Raw genomic sequence first — 26,312 nt, forward strand, 5'->3', positions numbered from 1 at the left:
TCTTTACATAAATGTTGAAATAAATATTCAACATATATACTACAGTTTCTGAATACTAGTAAATTGTCATTAAATCATTATATCTAAGAGATTACCTATTGTTTTGGGAAGGAAACAGAAAATGCTACAAATATGTAGTCTTACTTTTACATATATATAAATTTGGTGCCATTTCCCTCATCAAAACAAGTCATTCTAGATTGTTTATTGACTAGAAACCAATATAGAAGACGGACAACAATTCAGTTTTCTGATCCTTAAAAAAAACCAAACAACTGCCTATTTTACACAAGTAGTATATTTAAAGTCCTATATAAAGTCCATAATTCCTTAGGGTCAGAAAGATTTTAAAGATCAGCTAGTAGAAAGCTCTTCTTTTTATATATGAGAAAAGATGGATGGAATGACTTGACCATCATAGTCAACCAAGCAAATAGAAAACTTTTCCTAGAACCTATGCTTCTTGATTTCCATTTCAGAATGCTTTCCAATATACTACACTCTAACACAAACTAATCATTAATTTCAATATAAAATGACAAATGGATATTGATAATGATCCTACTCCAAGGATTACCTTTCCTTTTTTTAGTGAATAAATTATTTCTAAACTTAAAATCAATACCATTTATGGTTTTCTATAATTGTGTTATCTGAAAAGAGGGGAAGTATTGAATTGACCAGTGCCACAGACCAAAATTAAAGACATCAAACTGAGGAAATTGAAAACTGGATTGACAAATTTTATGGAATATGATATTTTTAAAAAGAGATCATTTGGTAAAGGATCTGGAGCAGAGTGGCAGTATTTTCTTTTTATTCTAATAACTTAGTTAATGATTCAAAATCAAACTTGTCTTCTCCTTAAAAACAGAAACTATGTCTCTTGATTAATATTTTTATTCTTCAAGATTAAATAAAATTTAGACTCATTTGCTATTAATATTTTCACTATTATACATATATATCTGCCTAGTAAAGACTAGAAAGTCAACCAGGAATGACATATCTCTAATCAAAAGAAATAATTTCTTATTTAAAACCTACATGACTATCTAGTTTCATTCAAGAAAGGAAAACCTATTTCTGCCTATTTACAACAATCATGATATTTAAAGATTGAAAATTATAAAACTGTGGGATTGGGATATATGTGTGAACCCAAGAGAGTGGAGGTTTTTGTGATTCAATGTGTTTTCTCATTTTCTCAAAACACTAATTTCATAAATTCACTGACTACTTCTCTATTTTCTTACATTTATATTTTGAAAAGAATCTCCAATAAACATACATTTAACAAAGAATGAGAATGGTTACACAATCAATATCCATTCCTATGAAGCCTAGAACATTGGACACCTGTGTCTGCTCAAATCAGCAGGACAATAAAACTACTGTATATATTCTGAGTTTCCAGTTTTCATGACTCCAAACCAACTTTCTAAGAAGCAAAGCTCATCCTTTCATGACAAGTTTAAGGTTTTGAAACAACCATTCTATATGGATTGCCCAAGGGTTCCCCCAACCCCCAAAAGGCATCTAACCACGTTTTCTCCATGTATGGATTACTTATTTTGTAAATGGTTAACTCAATGTTAATGGACTTTTCCATATAAATGAACAGCTGGGGCCAAGGATCTCAAAGAGCAAATTCGAGCCCAAAATGTAAGTTTGGGAGAAAATGTAAAGCTATAGAAAAGGGGAATTAGAATGGAAAGTCTAACTATAATGTCCTTCTGTGACACTCAAATGAAACTCTCCACTCCCTCCCACCCCACTGCACATGAACTAGTCACAGTGAAAGGATTAAAGGTAGCAAAAGGGGAAATACAGTACCCATTATAAAGGGTTGAGGGGAGGAACCAGCGCTCCACCCCATCCAAGTTGGAGAAAGATTATCCTATATAAAATAGAAATATATAGTTTGTTATTAGGAACCTGATATGACAGAACATTTGGTGTTAGTTGTTGTATATGATGCGGTCAGTTTCCCTATCAATGAAGTCTGAGAGTACTTTTGAAAAAATAAGGCATTTATCTTAACAGATTTCTTAGATTAGGAAATGAAAGAAATACAAATTTAATTGTACTATAGATATTTAAAGACATCAATTCTCTCAGTTCAATTTTACATGTTAAAGAATTTGGACTGGAAATTTGAAATACAATAAATGTTAAAGCTGTCAGCCAGAAATGTGCATCAGTCATGCAGAACTTAAAGTGCCAATATGATGATAATTGATAGATCACTTTATGTCTCCTTGTCAAGCACTAGATTGCATGCTTTTTTCAGTGATGCTACATATAAGCACATGCTTTGAAATGACCAAAGTACTTCAGCAAGCAAACAAAAAAGCCTACTTTTTTATGCTTTAGCATACAATTTTTGCAGCTACTCCAGTTTTGTGCTACAAGAATTAGAATGAAAAAGAAAGTATCTGAATATAATCAAAGCTCAGTTTCTGGGAAGAATCATCAATCATCATTGTCTCTATCTGGGTCTCCACAGTGAAAACTGCAAATGGTTGAAATGGGAAAAAGATCTAGTCAACTGATAATGCCAAATGGTGTTGGACTGGAATGGATGGAAGTTTTTGTGGTATGAAGATCTTATTGCAATATGAGACAATGTACATAAATCTGACCCTAATTTATTGAAATTAAATGATTTCTTTAGTTTTCCTACCAGATGTCATTAAGAGCTTAATTTTTATGTCATTGGTTAAATGCATGAATCTTTAAAAACAGATGCATTTTAGATAGTTCTTTATTGATGAACAGCAAGCAAAACAATATGACTAAAAATGCCCTACAGATGTATAGTTATCTTAATATTGGCAATACCTCCCTAGAAACAGGTCAGCTGATATATATGGTATAGTAGGTAAGACCTAGAGAGGCACATGGAGATTAAAAAGATTTGCCCAGGATCCCTCAGTGAGTGAGTGCCTGAGGAAGCATATGAATCTAAGTTTTCCTGATCTCAAGTCCAACTTTACCCATTATGCCAGAATTTAAAGATAGTGTTTTAAAAATAAACTAGAACTCTGAGTCATTTTCTGTGAATATCTAAACTTGTGTACTCTTAGTAATGATATAATAAAAGAGAAACATTTGACTCAAGATTTTATAAATGATTTAAGATTTTAAACAAAATGATTAGAACATAAATAATTTGGATATGATAACTTCAAATCTGTAGGGTTATAAAAAACTCAGATTCAGTATGAGATTAAAATTTTCACTAATGGCAAACATTCAGAACAGAAAGACTTTTGCCACTCCACAGAAAATAAGCAACAGATTTTAAGTGTAAATAATGTTAATTGTTTTTCATAGATAAATGAAAGTTGGTGTCAGAATTTCCTATACAAATTTCTTTATGAAAATATGATTAACACTGTAGGGAAGGGAGAAAGATATTCATATTATCTTTATTGTGTTCAAATGCTAGTGTTTTCCTCATCTACCTAAATCCATTTATGAGTTTCCATGAATGATGGAATAAAAAATAAATCCTATATACTTAAATCTGATCAACTAGCATTGATTTAGCATTATTAGAACAATTTTGAAGAGATCTTGAGTCACATTTTAAACTATTAAATTCCAAATGAAATCCAAAATCACTGTTAGTTTTTAAAGTAGTAAGTTTTAGAGAGAAAAGAGAGCTGTCCACAAGAAATTAATTTGTTTCACCAACTGTGCTTTATAGAATTGCAAGTTTACTTTTCTTAAAGTGCAATGGATTTTTATAAAACATAAAGAATCTTGTATAGGCTATACCTTTATAATAAATGAAAGGAATATGGGATCTCACACAAATGAAAATATGATAGATTTTTTTTTTCTGACCAGGATCCTGGGCAAACAGTCTTCAAAAAAATGCAAAAGAAAACCACAGTTTTAAAATATAATATTTGGTAAATGAGAATATGTGTGAGTGATTTTTAGAGCCATCATTCAGTGACAAGTTTTAAAGAAAAAAAACTATCAAAATAATTTCATTTGCTGGTGAGAGAACCAGACAATTTTTTATAAATGTTTCTGACAACTAAATGCAAGCATTTCCAAAGAGGAATATCCATTTTCGACTTTTTTTTATGAATAATAGTTTAGTTGGAAATTTAAGCTGAAGCTTAAACATCCAAGAAAAATAAAATAAATCTCAGCCAATATTTAAGCCAAGCAATGTTAATAAGAGGCTATTTCCAATCATTTACTGCTTAGGCTTTTGTTTATTTTTAATTTTTTGTCTAGATCTCTGATTTCTTTGATAGAGGAAGCACCAGGTGAGGAAACTCCCTCTACTAATATAGATTTGCAGTTATTCAATTACTTATTGTCTTAGTGAGTTGCTTAGGTACTAAGAGATCCAAGTAACTTGGTATGTACATAGAGCTCACTTGCTATGGAGAAAACACAGGACCTGAATGCAAGTCTTTTTAAATTTGAGATTGGCTTCCTAACCACTACACTACTCTATGTCTCATTTGGGATCAAAGAAGAAAAAAAATATAAAGACCTAAAACAGCATCCTATGACATATTTTACTTTTCATCCAGTTTGGGCATTGTGCAGATAAAGCCAGTTAATTGATCATTGACCAGAAAGAAGAACATGATTTAGAATTCTCTTTAGTTCACTACAGGGTTAGATAAATAAAAATAATAGTAAGTTTAACACTCTGCTTATTTGTATTGGCTAATAGAAAAACTCTTGCTAGGATGAGTAATTTGGATGCACCCAGTGATGTGTGATCACTATTAGTCCCTGGAAAGTCCAGTATTTTGCATATCTCTGAATGGTAAATATGCAACAGATAAGAGGAAGAGTGTAGCATTTCTGCAAAGATTTGCCATTCCTTTTGCATGCATTCCTTTCTACTGCATGCATTACCCTAATTTCTTTCATTTGTCTTACCCTCATTCCCTCAAATCTTGACAGGGCTCTAAGAGGCCTCAGAGCTCTTAGTGTTCTGAGGGATTTAATGGCACCAAGTTCTGAGTAGCCCAAGGCATTCGCTGTTAAACTAACCAAAGAAACCTGTACAAAAGAGAAAAGCAATGTATTTCTTTTAATGTAAAGTGACTTTTACACATATAACAGATAATATGGTTATTGACTGTTAAAAAAAGAAAAATGCTTATATGTTTTTAGGAAGCCATGGAATAAAGAAATTTTTTCTTTATGAAAAAGACATTTATCAACACTTGGTAAAGAAAACAGATTAATTAGTGATTCATACATAATGTATCTTATAAAATACTCCACTGACTTTTAGTGAAAAAGGAAGCCACCTGTATGGAAGAAATGAGTGAAAAAAATTCAAAATAGGTGAAAAATATAATTTTATAATTTCTAAAAAGTGGTAGGTACTATTCTGATCCTAATTCAAATTCTGATTAAATTTCATCAACTGAATTGTGGCTCATTGACAAAATACAAGGACTGATACTTCAATTGAAATTACAGGAACACCACATTTACTCATCAAAAGATGAAAAGCTACCTTTCTTTGGAAACATATTCAGCCCAGTCTTCTAGGTGATTAAATTCCTTATATACCTTGACCATACCTTTGTATCTGGCATCTTATTTCAACCTAGGGAGAGAATAAACTCTAACAGTGTATCATAAAGGCATTCTAATATACAATCTACTTTAAATTCTTCCATATTAATGACTGAAAATCCAAAATTCAAAGCTTTTTGAGCTGGGTGGAAGGCAGTAATTAAAAAAAAAATTCCTTTTCATTTTCAAAATCTCATTTTTTTAATAGAAAGGAATAGATAAAATTCTGACTCTAAGGGATTATTCACTATACTTTTATTATGATATAGATATATAATATTATTTATAAAACCTAAACCAATTATTCAATTATACATAAAAATGACCACATTTTTATAGTGCTTGAAGGTCACTCAGCATTCTAATCACAACATCCCTAAGGAGGGGGTTAATTCAAATATGATTATTCTGATTTTACTGGTGAGTAAACGTTTGGTGTGAATATTCCCTATATCAACACAGAAAGTGTTCACTTTATGATTTCAAAATGTCCTTTTAGACCTGCTGTGACTGAAAAGTCATTAGCCCTTGGTCATTCCAGTGATGAGTCTATCCAGCCTTAGTTAGACTTATTCAAATAACTGACATAGCATTAAATTTAATTTTTTTTAAAATTATAAGGTCAATGTGGAAACTAGAGATAAAAAGATAAATACATAGAATACTTACATCAACAATCAAAAAGTCTAACCAACACCAGGCATTAGTGAAATAAGTTTGATAGCCATATGCCACCCACTTTAAAAGCATTTCTAGAATGAAGATGTAAGTGAAAACTTTGTCGGCATATTCCAACATGATTTTAATAGTCTTTCGCTGTTCAATATAAATGTCTTCAAATGCCTGTAAAAAAGGGGGGGGGCAAAATTTAGTATTCATAACATATGATCTGTAAACTAGATTGGATGAATAGGAGAAAAATGTGAAAACCATTGATAATGGCTAACATTGATAGGGCACTTCAAAGTTTCAAAGTGCTTTATATACATTAGCTCATTTTCAAACACCTCTGTGAAAAAAGACCTATTATTAGTACCATTTTATAGATGAGTAAATTGAGGTTCAGGTTATCCCAAAAAGTTAAAGGACTTGCCAGGGTCATACAGATAGTGTTTCAGTTGGGATTTCAAACTAGATCTTTCTGTCTTTCAGTCCATTATACTACCTATTATAGCATTATCAATGGTGTATTACATCAAAGTATATAATATAGCATGTATAGTATAGTATGATATGGTGTAGTATAGAATGTTATCATTTAATATAGTATGGCATGGAATAGTATGATACCATATGTGATAATAGTACAGGTTAGTATGATATAGTATTGTATGGTAGGGCAGGGCAGGCTGGAGTGGGATAGGGTAGGGTAGAGTATGGTATGATAGAGGGTGATATTGTATGGTATCATATGGCATAAAGGGTAGAATATATATTATTTTGACCTAAAAAAAAGATTTCTCCCTTTGGATTACTTTCTTACCCTCCACTTAGTCCATTAACAGATGGGATGTAGAAGGGCTCCCTGCTAATGCTAGTTACTGCTCTTCCTTTTTCAAAGACTTGCTAGTATTAAATGTTTAGGGTGAAATGTACTATTGCTTACTACTAGGAAAGTCAAGAAACAAGAAAAAGGTAGATTTTAATGGCATCAATTTATTTGAGATGACTCTAGATTTCAAATTTTGATTGCCTACTACCAATTAATTAAAAATAGCTGTAAAATTAGAAATCAGCTATCCAGCTTTACAGTTGCAAGATTATACTTTTCCCCCCCTTTCTGCTTCACATCTTTTACCTTTTACCACTCCTTAAACTACCAGAGAACAAAGGAGATGAATATACTGCAATTTAGGTCCTCATAAAGTAATATTTGTGGCTCATTCTCCCTTACCCATATTTGCTAAACACTGGCTTCATCTTGCCTTTTTTACTCATTTAGTGTAATTAATAGTTTTTATTCCTCAGTAGAGATGATTGCATGAATAACATATTATCTGCAATCCTTAGTATAATATTTGCTTCTGGGAACTTCTCCTCCATGTTTTCTACATAGGAGTAATTTCATTTCATTTCAGTCAATGGTGGAAAGTGGAGACCTAGATAAATGACTTTCAGATAGTATTATATTCAATGCAAAGAACTGCCCTCAGATCAAAGTCCTTAAGTTATAGGCTTGTCATAATTATTGACTTAAAGAGGAGAAAATGTACATGTGCACTATGTGCTTTTTCTCCTTTGCCTCATTGAAGTGTTGTTGTTTTTGTTGTCCAGTCATTCATGACTCTGTGGATCATAGTACATCAGGCCCTTCTATCTTCTACTATCTCCTGCAGACTGACCAAATTCATGTTCATTGCTTCTATGACATCAATCCTTCTCATCTTCTGCCATTATCTTCTCATTTTGTCTTTGATCTTTACCAACATCAGGGTCTTTTTCAATGAGTAATCTGTCTTCTCATATGTGTCCAAAGTATTTAAGTTTCATTTTCAGTATTTGACTTTTCAATGATTAATCTGAATTAATTTAAGTATCCACTGATTTGATCTCATTGCTGTCCAAAAGACTTCCAAAAGTCTTCTCCAATACCACAATTCAAAAGCATCGATTCTGTGGTATTCAGCTTTCCTTATAATGCAATTCTCACAGCCATATATATTGCTATTGGAAAAAAAGTGGACCACTGTTGGCAAGGTGAGGTATCTCTTTTTTAGTATGCTGTCCAGATTTTCCATAACTTTCCTTCATGAGGCATGTGCCTTTTTAATTTCATGTCTGTAGTCACCACCCACAGTTATCTTTGAGCCCAAGAACATACAATTTGGCACTGCTCCCATTTCTTCTCCCTTTGTTTGCTAAGAGCTGATGGAATTCATTTTTAGTTTTTTTGAAGTAAACTTTGAGCCAGATTATAGTTTCCTTTTCCACCCTGATTAAGAGACTTCTTAATTCTTCACCTTCTGCCATAGGAATAGTATCAATTATATATCAGTTATATTTATAAGAGTACTAATATATTTCTTGGTAACCTTAATTTTAGCTTTTTATTCATTCATCATGTCATTTTGCATGATGTACTCTGCATATAAGTTAAAGGTAACAATATTCAGTTTTGTTATATTCCTAATCCAATGAGTTGTTCTATATTTGGTTCTAACTGTTGCTTTTTTTTAATTAACATATAGGTTTCTCAGGAGACAAGTATTATGATTTGGTATTCCAATCTCTTTGAGGACTTGCCACATTTTGTTATTATCCACATAGTCAAAGGCTTTAGTATAGTCAGTGAAAGAGAAATAAATATTTTTTTTGGAATGTCCTTGCATTCTCCACAATCTAGTGAATGTTGGCAATTTGGTCTCTTGTTCTTCTGCCTCTTTGAAAATTACCCTGCTCTTCTGGTATTTCTCAGCTCATATACTGCTAAAGTCAAGTTTGCAGAATCTTAAGCATAACCTTGATGTCATGAAATGAGTGAAATTGTTTGGTAATTTGAACATTCTTTGCCATTGCGCTTCTTTTCCAACCCAGTGGCCACTATTGAGTTTTTAAAATGTTTTGGCATATTGAGTACAGCACTTCAACAACATTATCTGTTAAGATGTTAAATAGCTCAAATGAAATTCCATTATCTCCAATAGCCTTATTTTTAGTAATATTTTGCAGGTCTTATATAACTTTATTCTCTAGGATATCTAGCTCTAGATCAATGACCATACCATCATAGTTATTAATGATGCTATTATCTTTCTTGTAAAGGTCTTATGTATATTCTTGATACCCCTTCTTAATCTCTTCTGCTTCTGATAAGTCCTGCCATTTTTTCTTTTATCATGACCATTTTTTTAAATGAAACATTCCCTTGATACTGCTAATTTTCTTTATTTTTCAAATTTATTTTTTTTCACTTACATGTAGAAATAATTTTAGGTTTTTTGAATCGAATTTTCCCCTTCTTTTCCCCCTGAGGCAATATATAGTCTGAAATAGGGTATATTAGGACTTTCATGCAATACATATTCCCATATTGATCATGTCATAATTATCTTTAATTGTCTTGAAAAGATCTGTTTCCCCCCTTCTATCATTTTCTTGTTTCTTTGCATTTCTCATTAAGGAAAATCTTTTTTCTCTATACTATTCTCCAGAATTCTGAATGCAGTTGGGTATATTTTTCCATTTTTCCTTTCCTTTTCAATTCCCTTCTTTCCTCAGCTTTTTGTAAAGTCTCATCAGACAGTCATTTTGCTTTCTTGTTCTTCTTTTTCTTTGAAATGTTTTGTTGCTACTTTCTGTACAATATGGTGAACCTCTATCCATAGTTCTTAAGGCAATCTTTCTATCAGAATTTAATCACTTAAATTTATTAATCACTTTTACTTCATATCAAAAGGCATATTATTTAGTTCACACCTATATGATCTGATAGGTTTACCTACTTTCTTTGATTTCAGTTTGAATTTTGCAATAAGAAGTTCAGTATGCAAATCATAATAAGCTTCAGGTCTTGTTTTAACTGATTATATAGAGCTCCACTTTTAGCTGCAAAGTATATAATCAATCTGATTTCAAGTACAAACACATTTTTAGATGTCATTTATAGGGTCATAGGGTTTAGAGTTTTGAGAAATCTTAGAGATTATCTAATCCAACTCCTTTAATTTATAGATGAAGAATATCATTCCACCTTTATTTAGTGATCTTTTTTTCAAATATTTTCTTTAATATACTGGAACTTGAATTTCTTAGGCAGAAAAAAACTAACTCATTGAAAACATTGATTGATTTTTGACAAGAATGAAACACTTGCATATTAAAGGGAAATAAAAATCTTTAAATGAGCTACTTAGGCTAGCTGCCCATTGCTTATTATCATCATTTATTGTTTCCTGAGTGGCAGGAGAATACTGAACACAATACTAAATAGATTGAGAAATGGTCCCTGAGGACTTATAGACATTAGCTCCTAAATTGTTCAAAAACAGAATTGCATAACTCTGAATATATTCTTGAACCCTAGACCTCAAATAACATACATATTATTAAATATATTGCTGCAACATAGTTCTGCATATTTGCCTAACAGTAGGATAAAAAAGCTTATCATTCATATTCACTGGGTGAATGCTAAGATATTTTAGGGATACATTTAGGGATTTTCAGGATTAACTACCTAAAGTACACAGAAATCCTTTCAAAATGGTTCATGGGAAAAATAATAGCTTACAGTATGGAAGTTTTGAACAGTGGTAGTACTGAAAAACATTTGGGGCATAAATATGATATGGAAAAATAATCTTCACTTTTATATGAAATTAAAAACATTTTTTTTCACATACCAGAGCGCCACTACTGAGAAGAATCATGAAAACAATGAAAGTCTCAAACCAGTTATGTTCCACTATCCTGAAACAGGTTTTTCTCAGGTTCCACCATTGTTTTCCTCTGCCTTCTTCCACACTGACTTGACAGCATTTGAACCTTCGTACACAGCCTGTAGGGAATAGGTTGTAACATGAAAAGATGGAACAACTCATGGCAAAGTAAATAATTTTGGCACGTTCCTTCTTAATTATTTCACTAGCATGGATATTTCCTAACTTTCTAGGAAGCAATTCTTTCTGCATTGTGCTCTATTCTTTTGACTTTGCCAGTGTAAGGGACAGGAGAATATATCTAGCCTAATTCTCTCATTTCAGAGATGAAGAAAAGAGGATCAGAGAGAAGTGGCTTTAAAACAGTAGTAAGTAGTACAGAGACAAGATTTGAACCAAGGTCATATGACTTTGAAGCTCATGCTCTTTCTGCTATTTGGGCTTTCTTTAGGAGAGTTTAGTGCAGCATTCAAAGTGATTTCCTAAATTTTCATGGCTCAGAAAAATGTGATTGGTAGTGGTATTTGTCAGTATATCCCTCTCCTAGAGCTTCCTGCTTATTTTAGTGCTATATAAAAATTAAGTCAATAAAATATTTACTGAGCACATATTACATATAAAGACATAATACTAAATACTGGACCTCTGGGGGCATGGGGAGCAGGGAATAAAGACACAAAAAATTGTTATATATAACAATAGTTAGCATTTAGAAAGCATTTTTAGGTCTACAAAGTGCTTTTAAATGTTATTTTACTTGATTCTCATAACAAAACTGTGAGGCAAGAGCTCCTACTAACCCAATTTAACAGATGAGAGAACTAAGACTCATAGAGGTGATGTGATTTGTCCTGGGTCATAGAGTTATTAAATATCTGAAACAACATTCAAACTTAGATCTTCCTGACTCTCAATCCAGTGACTCTTTCCAATGAGCCACGCACCTCATTTAAATAAAACTTCAAGAAAGCCACAAAAGAATATCAGTGAAAGTTTATATGGGGGGTTTGGGATTAAATTTGGGTCTTTAGGATGGATAGGTAGACAAGAGGTGGAAAGGCTTTCTAGACTGATAAAGCAAAACGAGATAGAAAATAGCAAGAAGAATGGTAGTTCATATACTCTAAAAGTCTAATGGCCTCAAATTCCCATGAAGACCAAACAAAATGGGGTTAAAGACTCTGGGCATGGTGTATTATATTCATCTTAAGTCTGCTGTTTCATTTATAAAAGTATTTTCCTTCTCTTTAGATACAACTAATGGATACCGTAGAGAATTCTGGACCTGGAATCCAGAAAATTGAGTTCAGATCCCTGTCTGTGATCCTGGGCAAGATGCGTACCCTCCATCTGCTTAAACTTCATCTTTCTAAAGGGAATAATAATAGCATCAACCTCTCAGGGTTGCTTTGAGGATAAAGTGAGATAATATTTGTAAAGCTCTTTATAAACCTTAAAGTGTGATATACATGGCAGCTATTATTATCTCCTAGGCTTACTTAGTATTCATTTTCATAGCTCATCTAAGGAAAATGAAAGAACAAGTATTTTTAACTACTTTACTAAAACTAGGCACAAGTATTTTGTCCAGTCTTAATGGGCAGTCAAATTTCTATAAAGTTTATATTTGGGCCTTCACCTTGTACAGGCATGTCTGATTCTTTGTGACCCTATTAGAGGTTTTCTTGGCAGAGATACTGGAGTGGTTGGCCATTTCGATCTCCGGCTCATTTTATAGATGAGGAAACAGAGGCAGACAAGTTTAAGTGTCTTGCCCAGGGTTATACAACTAGTAAGTGTCTCATGTAAAACCCAGTGGAATTGCATGTTGGCTATAGGAGGGGGATGGGAGGAGGGGAGAGAAAGAAGATGAAGCATGTAACCATGGAGAAATATTCTACATTAATTAACTAAATAAAAAATTTAAGACTAAAAACAATAAAAATAAAACAAGTGTCTGAGGCCATTTGAACTCAGGTCTTCTTGACTTTAGACCTTGTCCTCTATCTGCTAGCACAATGGATGGATCAATGGGCTGGGAATCAGGAAGATTCCTCTGTGTCCAGCGACCTGAATCATAGCCAGGACTGAAATGACTGAACAACATTAAGTGCCTATAAAGCAGATTTTGTAAATGAGAATTCACACTCATATTCAAAGTGTTAATGAGTCCTAAAGTTCTTTTAAAAAAAATATATATATATATACTAAGGATATGTTAAATCAAACATTTGTCTTGCTTGTTTCAAGAGAACTTAGTTTCTTAATAGTTGGTCCAGCACAATGCCTGGCCTATAGTAGGTGCTTAATAAATATTGATTTATTAATTGATAGTTAAGATTCCATTTATTAAGGTACTATCTTAATAAAAGATATTAGATATCAGCTAAGAAACTGATTGACTTTCAACACAATAAACAAGAGGCATTGTTTTATGCAAATATGTATATAAATACTTCTGATTGTACCTGCAAATAGTGTTTATCCTTTTTTGGTACTCTAGATGCATACCTCTTCTTCAGATCTGCATCATACATGTCCTACTGGTGATTCAAACTGATCAGCCCCTTTTTTGTTTGTCATTAATCTGCTCTTTCTTCTGATATCACTCTAGCTGCGGTGGCACCACCATTCATTCACTTGATCTTGCCTGCCACATTGGTGCTCTAATTCCTGTATGTTTAAGGTACCTTCATAACTCCTCTCACATCCATTACCTCCTTCCTACCCCCATTACCTTAGTATAAGTCCTCATTCCCTCCTTCCTAGAAGCTTTGGCTTCTCTTAGCTGCAGGATAGCAGCTCTAACCATTGCAAAAGTATTTTAATGGATCTACCTGCTTCTCCTCTCCCCTCTTCAGTTTTTCCTTCATGCTACTTCCAGATTCATCTTCCTTATGCATCAATCTAGTCCATTCAGTTCATATTATTCTATACCCCAGACAAAATGGGACTACTCTGTCCCCTCCTTATTCATGTTGTTTCATATGCCTAAATCCTCCATCTCCCTACTCAATTCCTATTTGACTTTTCAGATCCAAATCAAAAGGAACTTGCTCCATATAGTTTGATACTCTCTGTAGTGAATGCCTTCTTCTGGCATCATTCGGGACTTAGTTGTAGGTTGGGATCAAATGTGAAATTCTCATTTTGATAGATAGTAGATGAAATCCTTTACAATCTGTGATAGACCCACTCTTCTTTCCAGTCTTATTGTCTTACTCCCCTTTTTTCATTCCAGCTCATTAGCCTATTTTCAGTTTTCTATACATGGCATTCCAGTTCTCATGTATAAGCCTTTAAATACCCTGTTCACATTTCTTCTAATGCTGTCCTTCCTCATTTTGCTTCTAGGAATCTCTACCTTCCAATCCATGCTCATTTTGTGTCAGATCTGATAGGATGACTTTCCTGACACCTTTCTGAGTTATTAGCATTTCTCTCTCCTTCTCCAAGTTATTTTGTATTTACTTTGTATGTATTTACCATTTATTTTTCTTTGTGTTTTGGTTTTCTCAGTAGAATGTGGGTGAGTCCTTTGAGGGAAAGGGTTATTTAGTTTTTGTCTTTATAAACATAATGCCTAGTACAAGGCCTAGAACATATTAGGTGCTTAAAAAATGCTTGTGGAATTGAATTCATAGAATATAAATTTATATTTCAATACTGCTTAGTATTTGTATGATATGATATAACATAGTATGATAATAGAACAGATTGCTGGCCTCTGTGTCAGAAAGACAATAACAAAGACCCACCTTTGTTATTGTGCAATTAGAATCTGTTACCCTAAAAACTACAATTCCCAGAACCCCACTCTCCTCATGTTATTAGGGAGGATATAAATTTGGTGTCGTCCTGCCTTTTGGTCTTTTGTCTTCCTGTTGGGTCTAAGGCAAATTTATATGGTTTAAGTCTGTTTAATTAGAATGTGTTACCCTAAAAACTACAATTCCCAGCATTCCCACTCTCCTCACCTTATGTGCTGACAGAGGGAGGATATAAATTTGGTGTAACCCAGGCTCTTGCTCCCTTGTCTTCCTGTCCTAGCTTTGGTGGAGTAGGTTTTTTAAACCAGCAAGAAGAACTTAGTCATGTGGTCTTAATTTTGTTAAATAATTGCTTTTTTTCTTCCATTTTCTTTTCATTCCTTCTACTTCAAGTGATTATTAATAAAGTTCATAAAATATAATTTTTGGGAGTGTTGGAAATTCATTTAAATCCTACATTATACAGGCTAAGTAATCCTCTGCCTTACCCTTTCCATGTCCTTGGAAGCTCTCTAATTGGAGTTCTTAACCTGGAGGCTATGAAATTGTGTTTAAAAAAAAATTTCCCCAAAATCCTTACTTTCTGTCTTAGAACTAATACTAAGTACCAATTCCAAAGCAGAAAGTAGAAGGGTAGTAAAGGCTAAGTAATTGAGATTGTGACTTGCCCAAGGTCACAGCTAGGAAGTGTTTGAAGCCACATTTGAACCTAAGACTTCTCATTTCCCAGCCTAGCTTTCTATCTACTGGGCTATCTAGATGCTCCCTACATTTTTAAATAATATTGTATTTTCCCCCAATTACATGTAAAACAATTAAATTCATTAAAAAAATTTTTGGAGTTGAAAAATTCTCCCTTTTCCCCCACTTTCCCATTCTTAATTCCTCCCATCTTTTCCCTCTTCCTGAGACATAGATTTTAAATGTGCAATCATGTAAAAAGCTCCCATAATAGTCATTTTGGTTAAGAGTAAACTTGTTTTAAAAATACTTTGATAACCATGTTTCAATTTAGTTTGTCTCCTTTTAATATGTGAATTTTATTTTATGCATTTAAAAGTTATTCTGAGTAGAGGTTTCACCAGATAACCAAGTCTATGATATGAAAAAGTTAAAAAACTCACTGTTCCAAGATTTTGTGTTGTCAAGGAGGTGTCAATCTGAATTTTCAGAGAGAATTTCCTCATCTGGGAGTTCCCTAGGTTAATTAAGTGACAGATTTAGCTCCTTCCCCATCTTATTATATTGTTTGTATGTTTTTCTTTTCCTGAAATATAAACTCCATCTGTAAACCTTAAAATTTCACAGACTTATGAATGTTAAAAATTTTACTCCACATTGAGGAATCCTCCAAATTTCCTACTTGAAATAATTCCCTACCAGATAGTGAGAACTCTACTTGAATGTGAAAACTCCTTGCTATGGGAGGATCTCTACCCAGTCCCTACACTGGACTGCTTTAGGGCAGAAAACTCCTTGCTAAACAATGAAAGCACTTGAAAACCATACTTATAAAGGAAAGGAGTTCTTTGAGCCATGCCTATTTTTGGAATTGATACAAAGGGATGCTAAGTGCCTATAAAGGTGGGGCAACTTGTAAACTACTTAGACCTAAAAGGTGAAAACTTATTCAGAGGTTTTCTCTTAATGAAATTAGTTGACACAGCAGCATTTTTTTCTGACTTACTAAAGAGATTAATCTACTCAGCTGTGAATTCAAAATGGGCTGTCTTTTGGAAAACATCTACAGTGATTGGTAGATGGAAGAACTTAGGGGAGGTGACATAGGAGATTTTGCCCTTAAAAATAACAGCTCAGAGAAGAGCTGGGAGTCATTCTGAAACATTCAGATTGAGGGAGTCATTCTGAAACATTCAGATTGAGGAGGTGATTCTGAAAACATTCAGATTGAGGAAGGACTGATTCTGAAACATTCAGACGAGGGAGCTGGTGAAAGCAGCTGAGATGATGCTGGCCTGGTGTCACTATAATCCTTACTTAGGCAGACCTTGTGGTGAGTGTTAAAAGACTGACTGACTGATCTCTCTCTCTCTTAAGACTCAGGTCTAGGCCATGTTGGCTTAAGGCCCTTCATACTTATTTCCTTCTTCTCTCTTTCTCTCTTTTCTTTAATTCCACATTTGTATTAATTAAAAATCTCTATAAAACACAGTTGACTTGGGTATTTGAATAATTGGGAATATTTCCCTGGCTACCACCTTATATTTGATTTAAAAACCAAGACACTGTAGTGAAAAATATTTTCTGCGGTCAAATTTACTCACCCTCTCTTATATCTATCACAATTTATATCTTCCACTATTTTAATCACTACAGTTTAAGACCTCAACCATTTTAAATCTAACATCATCTGAGATAAGATCATGTCTTCTCTAAAGCACCTAGAAAAGTGTGCTTCCTGCAGCAGATGCCTAATAAATACTGGACTGCTTTTCTATTTGCAACATAAGGAATTCATGGCTTTGTGAGGGAGGAGGTAGGCAGATGGATAGATTTGTTTCTTAATTTGTCATTAATTAAATATGTTATATGCATCCAGATCCTTTCTTTTCTCCTTTATCCAACAAAACAGACGGTTGACTCACATACCTTCGGTGAAACAGGCTTCAGGTTCAAGGGCTTCCTCAGGTTCAGCTACAGGCTGTTCCTCTTCAGGAAGGCCGATGTCTACAGTGCTGCCTTCAGAAGAGCTGCTGCTTTCATTAAGTTTCTGCATAAAAAGGGAAAATAACAACAGAGACCATTTTATTTCTGGTAACTAGTGAAAGACCTAGGTAAGAAGGAGCATGGTAAGAATGTGGCCTTCTAACTTCAAGCTGTGAAATCATCCTTTGGGAGTTTTCTGGAAGTTAACAGAGTTAAAAGAGGGGGAACAAAACTTCAAAGGTATACATGAGAAAATGATCAGCTTTCAATCAGAATAATGAGAGATGATTTTTGCAAATTCAGTGATCTCAGTGACAAATATAAGTCAGTATCAATTACTCAGTGCCTGTTATAGAGAATAGACCAAATTAAGAGGTATTAGAGAGGGGGAAATAAGAAGGAAGGAGAGAGAGAGAGAGAGAGAGAGAGAGAGAGAGAGAGAGAGAGAGAGAGAGAGAGAGAGAGAGAGAATGAGAGAATGAGAGAATGAGAGAATGAATAGGAAATTGAGGAAGGAGGAGAGATTATTTTCTTTTTTTGAGGAGAATGACATCAGTTAAATTATTTTACAGTTTAATCATTAACTGATGAATTTTTCCTTCATCTCATGAATAAATGCAATGCCCTACTTTCACTTTTCTTGGATCCATAAATTGAAACTTATAATGTTGAAGCTGGAAGGGACATTAGAATTTATTTAGTCTAAGTTCCAAATTTTATGGATGAAAAAACTGAGACTCAGAGACTATGTGACTTGCTCAAATAAAAAGTGGAACTTATATTTGAACATGGGTTTCTCCCCCATTTTTTTAAACATTAAGTCCAGTTTTTCTCCTTTTGCCTATCATTACCCTGATAATAAGTATTCCTATACAGATATTGTTGTGCAGTTGTTTCAGTCCTATCTGACTCTTCATGACTACATTTAGGGTTTTCTTGGCAAAGATCTTGGACTGGTTTGTCATTTGCTTCTCCAGCTTATTTTGTAGGGTCTCACAGGTAGGAAGTGTGTGAGGCCAGATTTGAACTCAGGAAGATGAGCCTTCCTGACTTTAGGTCCAGCACTCTACCTACTGTATCACCTAGTTATTGGCTCCTATACATTGGAATTTTTGTATTAGAATGGGTTTCTGCAAAGTTCATCTAGTTTTTTGCTTTTTTTAAGCCCAATTCTTTTACCTACAGGTTAAAGATTTTACTCACTGACTTGAGGCAGGTACACATGGTAGCTATTTATACATCTGGTAATGGTTACAGAGCTTGAAATAGACCCATATGAAGAAAATTAAAAATGTTAATAATAATAGTATGACAACATTATTTGAAATATGTATCTTTACATGCTAAAAGAAAAAAAATAGATGTGAATCTTTTCTAAACAGAATACAATTGCTAAGTCCATCCTACATCTTTGTTGATGATGGCAAAATACATTAGCCTAGAATTGAAGTGTTATGAATAAGTTATGCTACATCTTCTTGGAGGTGCTCTTTATATCAGTCTGATTTTTCCTAGGGAAAACAAGATTGTCACCAAGACGTTTTTTATCCTTTAAACTTGGTACCCTAGAATATAAACTGAAAGAGGAAAAGGATCTGCACACACAAAAATATATTGACCTTTGGTCAGGGATAGAGTGATGGACTTGAAGTGTAGAAAGAGACCTATGTTTTCAGACATTTCTAACTTGGGAATTAAAAATAACCTGAAGATATATATATATATATATATATATATATATATATATATATACACACATATATATATACGTACATGTATATGCATACATACATATGTATAGATGTATCTGTTTTTTCATTTCTTGTATGTTCAATTTGCTTATGGGAGGCTAGAATAGTGGGAGAAATCTTAATTTTAAAAATATTTATTACTGGAAATTTTTAGAACTCAAGTATCATAGAATATAAGATGCTTAAGAGCAAGGAATGTAAAATTTAGTCTTTATAATAATAATAAAAATAATGAAACAAAATTAAATGATAAAAAATAAAATAACATTTATAAAACAATTACTATGTATGTCTCAGATGCTGTGCTAAGTACTTTATAATTATTATCTTATTCGATTGCCATAACAATTGGGAAAGGCAATAATAATAAGAATAATGAGTAAATGGAATAAATAACATTTATAATTTCATTTGGTCCTCACAATGACACAGTGTGTTAGGTATTAGAAGCATTATTTAGCTAAGTCCCAATAGGTGAGAATGCCCTGAGGTCAACTTGCCCTGCACATTTCCATTGGACTAGAACCAATGGCCATATTTTACACAGTTTAACTTTGAATAGTGTAAATTCAAATACAGATAGCTACTTCAAGGTATTTCATTATTTACACTATTTAGCTATAATCTCTATTTTATGAAACAGAAACTTAGAGAGGTTAAGAGACCTATGATTTCTGCCATAGTAATTAAATGTAAGGGGTGGTGTTGTAACCTAAGTTCTAATCTGAACTTTATATTTTTGAATATTTTTTCTCTTATTCTCCCGTATGTCTGGCATTCCGTTGAAATCATTAAGCATTTGGCTAGAAGAATTTTGTCAAATTTTTATGGAATTCCTTTGCTTCATTCTTTATAATAAATGTTGCCAAAATTACAATTATGATGGTCTATTTGCTTATACATAAGCATATGCATGCTTATACATATATAAGCATGTATGTGAAAATGTACCAACACTCAATGAAACTATGTTTATTATTGCCTTTGATTGGATTGCAAAACTAACTTCCCTGACCCCTTTTTTCTCTTTCCAAGGAGATCCTGTAAACCATCCTTCCTTTTAGTTATGGACTTAGTTATGTTGTATCATTTCATATGTTAAGGGAATGTCAATGTTGACAATTCAGTTCTCTTACTAAAGCCAACTCACTGGTAACAAAAATCTTACCTGTAAAGTACTAACTTTCATCAGTGGAATACATTGTGATTCTTAGCAAACTCAACCACCATTTCTGCTCTTTTGCTATTGTTATTGCAGAATTCTAGAGATGGGGGCTATTGAAATGTTTCTTTGCACCATGTGTTACCTTGAAACGAAAGCCACAGAATTATCAAGGAATTCAACATCCAAGGCTGTAATGTTGATGCTTATCCTCTCTTTACTTAAATTATCCTTCTCACAGTAAATTTGGCTTGTTATCAGGGATATATTTTTGAAAATGGAACTTGTTCTCTGGTAGCAAACTCTAGATTTTGGGATTATAACTAGAAAAAACCCATGACTCAATGTAAGGGAACACTTCCTGCTTCTTTTGTTACAAGTCAGTTTTTTTTTTAAACCCTTACCTTCCGTCTTGGAGTCAATACTATGTACTGGTTGTCATGCAGAAGAGTGGTTAAGGGCTAGGCAATGGGGGTCAAGTGACTTGCCCAGGGTCACACAGCTGGGAAGTGTCTGAGGTCATATTTGAACCCAGGACCTCCCATCTCTAGGCCTAGCTCTCCATCCACTGAGCTACCCAGCTGCCCCCCATACAAGTCAGTTTTGATGTAAGTTATAAAAGATTGAAAAATTTAAAAACATTAGGGGGAAAAAATAACTCGGAAGGCTATTTCCTGGGAGACATCTACATGGAATATACCTACAGAAATGGGTAGAATTGTTCATCTGAGGAGACTAAACAAGAAAGCCAATCTTCCTTTAATTAAATTTAACATATATTTATTAAGTGCTGACTGGGATATAGAAACAGTCCCTACCCCTATTTATCACTTTGTACAAAGTATTAGGCTAGGGCAGGAGACAGAAGCTTAGCTAATGCATAGTCTTACAGAGTCCTTACAGTTTAGTAAAGGGTAAGACCAAATATAGATAATTGGTATATACAATATCACCCAATATATGTATGCATTAGAGCATTATAAATCAAAATGCTCTATGAGAACTTAAAGCAGGAATATGACACAGTTACCTATTAGAAAATGGCATCTGGTCAAAAGAGACTGTATTTCAACCATCCTCCCCCAAGGCATTTTGCCTTTGGTTGCTGTATAGAAGGAATGTAAGTTCTGTGGCAGCGTTAAAAGGCTAAATACTTGGGTAGGGATCACCTTCATACATTAATTTAAATTTCATAAAACATTTTTAATATGCATTATCTAATTTTATCCTCATAGTACCATTTGAAGATAGAAGCTTTTATTCTTATTTTACAAGTGTGGAAACTGAGGCTGTGAAATGAATGACTTTCCCAAGCTCATATAGCTAGTACATGTCTGAAGTAGGATTTAAATATTTTTCATTTTGACTTCAAGACTCCCACTTTATCTATGCTCACTGTCTATATGGTGCCTAGCATTCAAACAGAAAGAAGTTTGAACCTTGGCTATAATCTCCCCACCTCCAATTGATTTTTTATTTTTAAAATTAAAATTTTATTTTGAATTCCAAGCTCTCTCCCTCTATCTGCTGCCTCCCCCACACCCTGAGAAGGCAAGCAATATGGCACAAATTATAGCTTTTTTAATATTTTAATATTTTATTTTCCCAATTACATGTGTCAACATGAAATTTGGGAACCCCAAGTTTTTACTTGTCCCTTGGAAAAATACCTTAAGGAATGTTCTAGACCAATGTTGTTTCAGGCTAGACAACAGACCTTAAAGATCTTAATGATCTCAGTTTAGGTGGTACTAGTAGATATAATCAAATCTTAAGTACCCTTTTGTCTTAGAAGTTTCTCCCATTGTATCAAAGTCTTCTCCCTGGTAGCCCATCCCTCCCTGATAATCCAGCCTTGGACTCCTCATTTCCTTGTAGTCATTGCAAAGCCAGTCAATCATACTTCCCTGTCCTGAGTTCCCCAAAGATATATAAGATCCCTATGTTCTACTGATCTTTGGAGAATCATCTCACTCAGTGATTCTCTCAGAGATACTTTTCCCAGAGTCCCAGAGCCCTTGACTCCATGTGGCTACTAAATATTGGGCACTATCTCTTTCCTAATTAAAGACTGGGTTTTACTCACTACTTTAATGGTTCTGTGTTTTTTTCCACATTGAAACATGTAATAACAATTTCCAGTATATGTTTTATGAACTTGTAAGATCCAAAATGACTTTCTCCTTACTATCCCTCCCCCTTCCTGGAAATGGTAAGCAATTTGATCTGGGTTATAGTTTTAAATAATAGCTGAGATAGACTAGTACTGTGCAGATGTGACAGTATCACTCCCCGTACACAACAGTTTGAGAAAACACTTTTAAGGCAGAGCAGAAATAGAGCAGAACAGGTTAAAGAGCCTTGCACAGAAAAACAACTACTGGTTCCTGCTCAACAGTGAAGGAATATTTAGTTTCTTATATACATAGCTTTTTATTTGAGTTGAGTGAGTGGAATGAGAATTTATAGAGGCTCAAAAAAGCTGAGCATACTACTGGACAGGTTTCAGATTAATTTAGATTGGAATCCCCAAAGAATCTCAGAGGTCCTCCTTTATCAAAAGCTTCAGGCTAAACATATGGATGAATTCCTTTTCATTCTTACTGGTCTTAGCAACAACAATCAAAATCCAACAAATCAAAAAAGGAGAACTCCATCTCATTGGGGGTTGGCTTCCCTCAGACCCTGTCCTGGTTCTCAGGTTTTTAAAAACAATGCGAATAGAGTTTTTAAAATTGAGCAAATGTAATCCAGGGTTCAAATTCCTCAGACTGATTTTCATGGCTTTCCACAAATATGACCCAAATCTATCTCATCTCATTTCTTCTAGAGTCAGAAAAATACTGATTCAAGACATTCAAGACTCAGACATTCACCAGCTGTATAAACTTGGCCAAGTCACTCAACCTCTATTCTTCTTTGCCTTTCTCATTTATAAAAATGGGGGTAAATAATAAAATGTATCTCCTAGAGTTGTTGTGAGGACAAACAGATATTTGTAAAGCACTTTGCAAACCTCAAAATGCTATATATAATATAATGTAATATAATACACACACACACACAAATAGATGCTAGCTAATATAATATTCCTAAATGTACATCTTTCCATCTAGGCAGATAAGTCACAAAAACTGGGTTATGGGGGAAAAAAAAAAACCCAAACCAGTTAATCTTAGTTGGGCTTTGCTTTTTTTTTAAATGCTTTAGTTACTATGAAAAAGACTATGTTTCAGTGTTTTGTGGAAAATAATGTTGTGCCACATTCAGAAAGGAAGGTCCCAAGAAAAAGGGAATTATGGGTGCTATGAATGTTAGTATTGAATTTAATTTAATTTAAGAATACCTGGAAGAACTAAATTGTAACAATCAATGCAGAAAGTTTAATTTTATCCCTAAGATAAAAAAAAAATAGAAATTGTAGGATGAAAATTTTTGTTTCAAAGTAAAATTATATATGCTAATAATTATTTGTATTTATATTGCATTTGCACAGATGGGGAAAGAAAATATTTATATTCAAATAGATTTCCCTGTCAAATGAAATGACAGAATTTTCTACTGTTAAAAAAAAACAAAACCTATAATCAGGAGGTGGAGTCAAGATGGCAGCTTAGAGGCAGCAAAAGTTCAGACCTCTGAAGGCCCTTCCATACTGATTAAGAACTTAATGCCCCTAGGGGACTGAAATCCAGACAGAACAACAGGACAGAGCCAAGGAACCCTCCTGTTGGACTCAATATAAAAGGTACATCCCACAAAAAGCCTGAATTCAAGAACACTCTGGGTTAAAGGGGAAGGAAGAAGGAAGATCTCAGGACCCCTCCCCACCCTAGAGCACTAAGCCTCCAGCAGTGGAGGGAGTACCTTGTGGGTAAAGATGTGCCAGGCTCAGAGCATTGAACACAGGCAGTGGGGAAGCAGTTGGAGAAGAAGCACAGAATGGGCAGCCTAGTTGCCATAGCTAAGATACTCCATATTGCAACAGCTGAGACACTCCATATTGCACCCCACTTCCACATGGTTTTGTCTCAGGGCACATCCAGCTTTGCGAGGTCAACTCAGCTGGACTTAATCTCATATAGCCCTCAGAGGGCCAGGAAGTTTAAGTTCCAACATCCCTCCCCCACAGACTGTGCTGAGAGATTTGCTGACTAAGACAGAAAAGCCCCAAACCACAGAACCAACACAAAATGAGAGAAGCAAGAGCATAGGCAACTACAGGGAGTAAAGAAGGGGTAAATATGAGCAAACAACAGAAAAAGAAAAAATAATTACAATTGACAGCTTCTATTAAGGCAATGAACAAAGAGCAAATGGAACAGAGAAGAATGAACACCAAGCCAAAAAAAAAAAAACTCTAGTAAATTGCATAAAGGCTTTGGAAGAACTCAAAATACAATTCAAAACACAATTAAGAGAGATTCAAGACAACTGGGAAAAGAAATTAAAAAGCAAGATAAGTCATCTAGAAACAGAAAACAGTGTCTTGAAAGCCAAAATTAATCAGCTTAAAATGAAGCAAAGGAGATGAAAGATGAGGCAAAGAAAATGAAATATGAGGGAAAGAAGATGAAAGATGACCTCCAAAGAAAATCAGACCAGAAGGAAAAGAATGACCAAAAAGTCAGGGATTAAATCCAGTCTTTAAAAACCAGAATGCAACAATTAGAAGCAAGTGACTTCACAAGGCAGCAGGACAATATAAAACAAAATCAAAAGAATGAAAAATTTGAGGAAAATATGAAGCACCTCATTCACAAAACAGAAGATTTAGAAAATCATTCCAGGAGAGACAACTTGAGAATCATTGGTTACTGGAAGACCATGACAAAAAAAAAAAGTCTATACATCATACTACAGGAAATTATCCAAGAAAACTGCCCTGATATTCTAGAACAAGAGGGAAAAGTGGAGATTGAAGGAATCCACCAATCACCTCCTGAACCTAATCCCCAACTGACAACACCCAGGAATGCTACAGCCAAATTCAAGAACTATCAACTCAAGATAAAAATATTACAAGCTGTTGAGAAGTCATTCAGATACCATGGGACCACAGTGAGGATAACAGAGGATCTAGCTGTATGTACACTGAAGGACCAAAAGGCATGGGATATGATATTCCTGAAAGCAAGGGAACTAGGTCTACCACCAAGAATCAACTACCCAGCAAAACTGACTATTAGGGGAAAGTATGGTCATTTAACAAAATAGAAGAATTCCAAGAATTAGTAAAGAAAAGACCAAACCTGAACAGAAAATTTGATGTCAAAAGGTAATTTTAAAAGAGGGTAAAAAGAGAAACAAAACAAAACAAAACAAAACAAAATACAACACCAATTCCTATTGAAAACACTAGAAAGCATAGGAATAGAAGGACTTTTCCTAAAAATAATAAACAGTATATATCTAAAACCATCAGCAAACAGCATCTGCAATGGGGATAAACTAGACACATTCCCAATAAGATCAGGAGTGACACAAGGATGCCCATTATCACCGCTATTATTTAACATTGTACTAGAAATACTAGCTATAGCAATTAGAGAAGAAAAAGAAATTGAAGGTATTAAAATAGGCAATGAGGAGACAAAGCTGTCATGCTTTTGGGGATGATATGATGGTCTATTTAAAGAATCCTAGAGAATCAACTAAAAAGCTGGTGGAAATAATCAACAACTTTAGCAAAGTTGCAGGATACAAAATAAATCTACATAAGTCATCAGCATTTCTATATATTTCCAACACATCTCAGAAGCAAGAATTACAAAGAGAAATTCTATTTAAAATCACCCTAGATGATATTAAATGCTTAGGAATCTATCTGCTGAGACAAACACAGGAACTATATGAACACAATTACAAAACACTCTCCACACAGTTAAAACTAGATCTAAACAATTGGAGAAACATCGATTGCTCATGGGTAGGACGAGCTAACACAATAAAAATTACAATCCTATCCAAATTTATTTATTGCCATACCCATTGAACTACCAAAAAACTT

The 26,312-nt window shown here is 33.9% G+C and overlaps 1 protein-coding gene across 44 annotated transcripts in view; it reads right to left on the bottom strand.

Annotated features, from left to right (window-relative positions):
* Positions 1 to 26,312, bottom strand: part of LOC100016606 (sodium channel protein type 1 subunit alpha) — a 248,514-nt gene that overhangs the window by 29,552 nt on the left and 192,650 nt on the right. For all 44 annotated transcript variants that reach the window (XM_056797257.1, XM_056797237.1, XM_056797250.1 and 41 more), the window contains 4 exons: positions 17,333 to 17,453; positions 10,917 to 11,071; positions 6,244 to 6,417; positions 4,924 to 5,046 (listed from right to left, as the gene is read on the bottom strand). In XM_056797257.1, coding sequence (XP_056653235.1) covers positions 4,924 to 5,046; positions 6,244 to 6,417; positions 10,917 to 11,071; positions 17,333 to 17,453 — 573 coding nt within the window. The remainder of the gene's footprint in view (positions 1 to 4,923; positions 5,047 to 6,243; positions 6,418 to 10,916; positions 11,072 to 17,332; positions 17,454 to 26,312) is intronic.

The sequence above is a fragment of the Monodelphis domestica genome, chromosome 4 (genome assembly GCF_027887165.1).
Source record: "Monodelphis domestica isolate mMonDom1 chromosome 4, mMonDom1.pri, whole genome shotgun sequence".
NCBI classification, from domain to species: Eukaryota; Metazoa; Chordata; class Mammalia; order Didelphimorphia; family Didelphidae; genus Monodelphis; species Monodelphis domestica.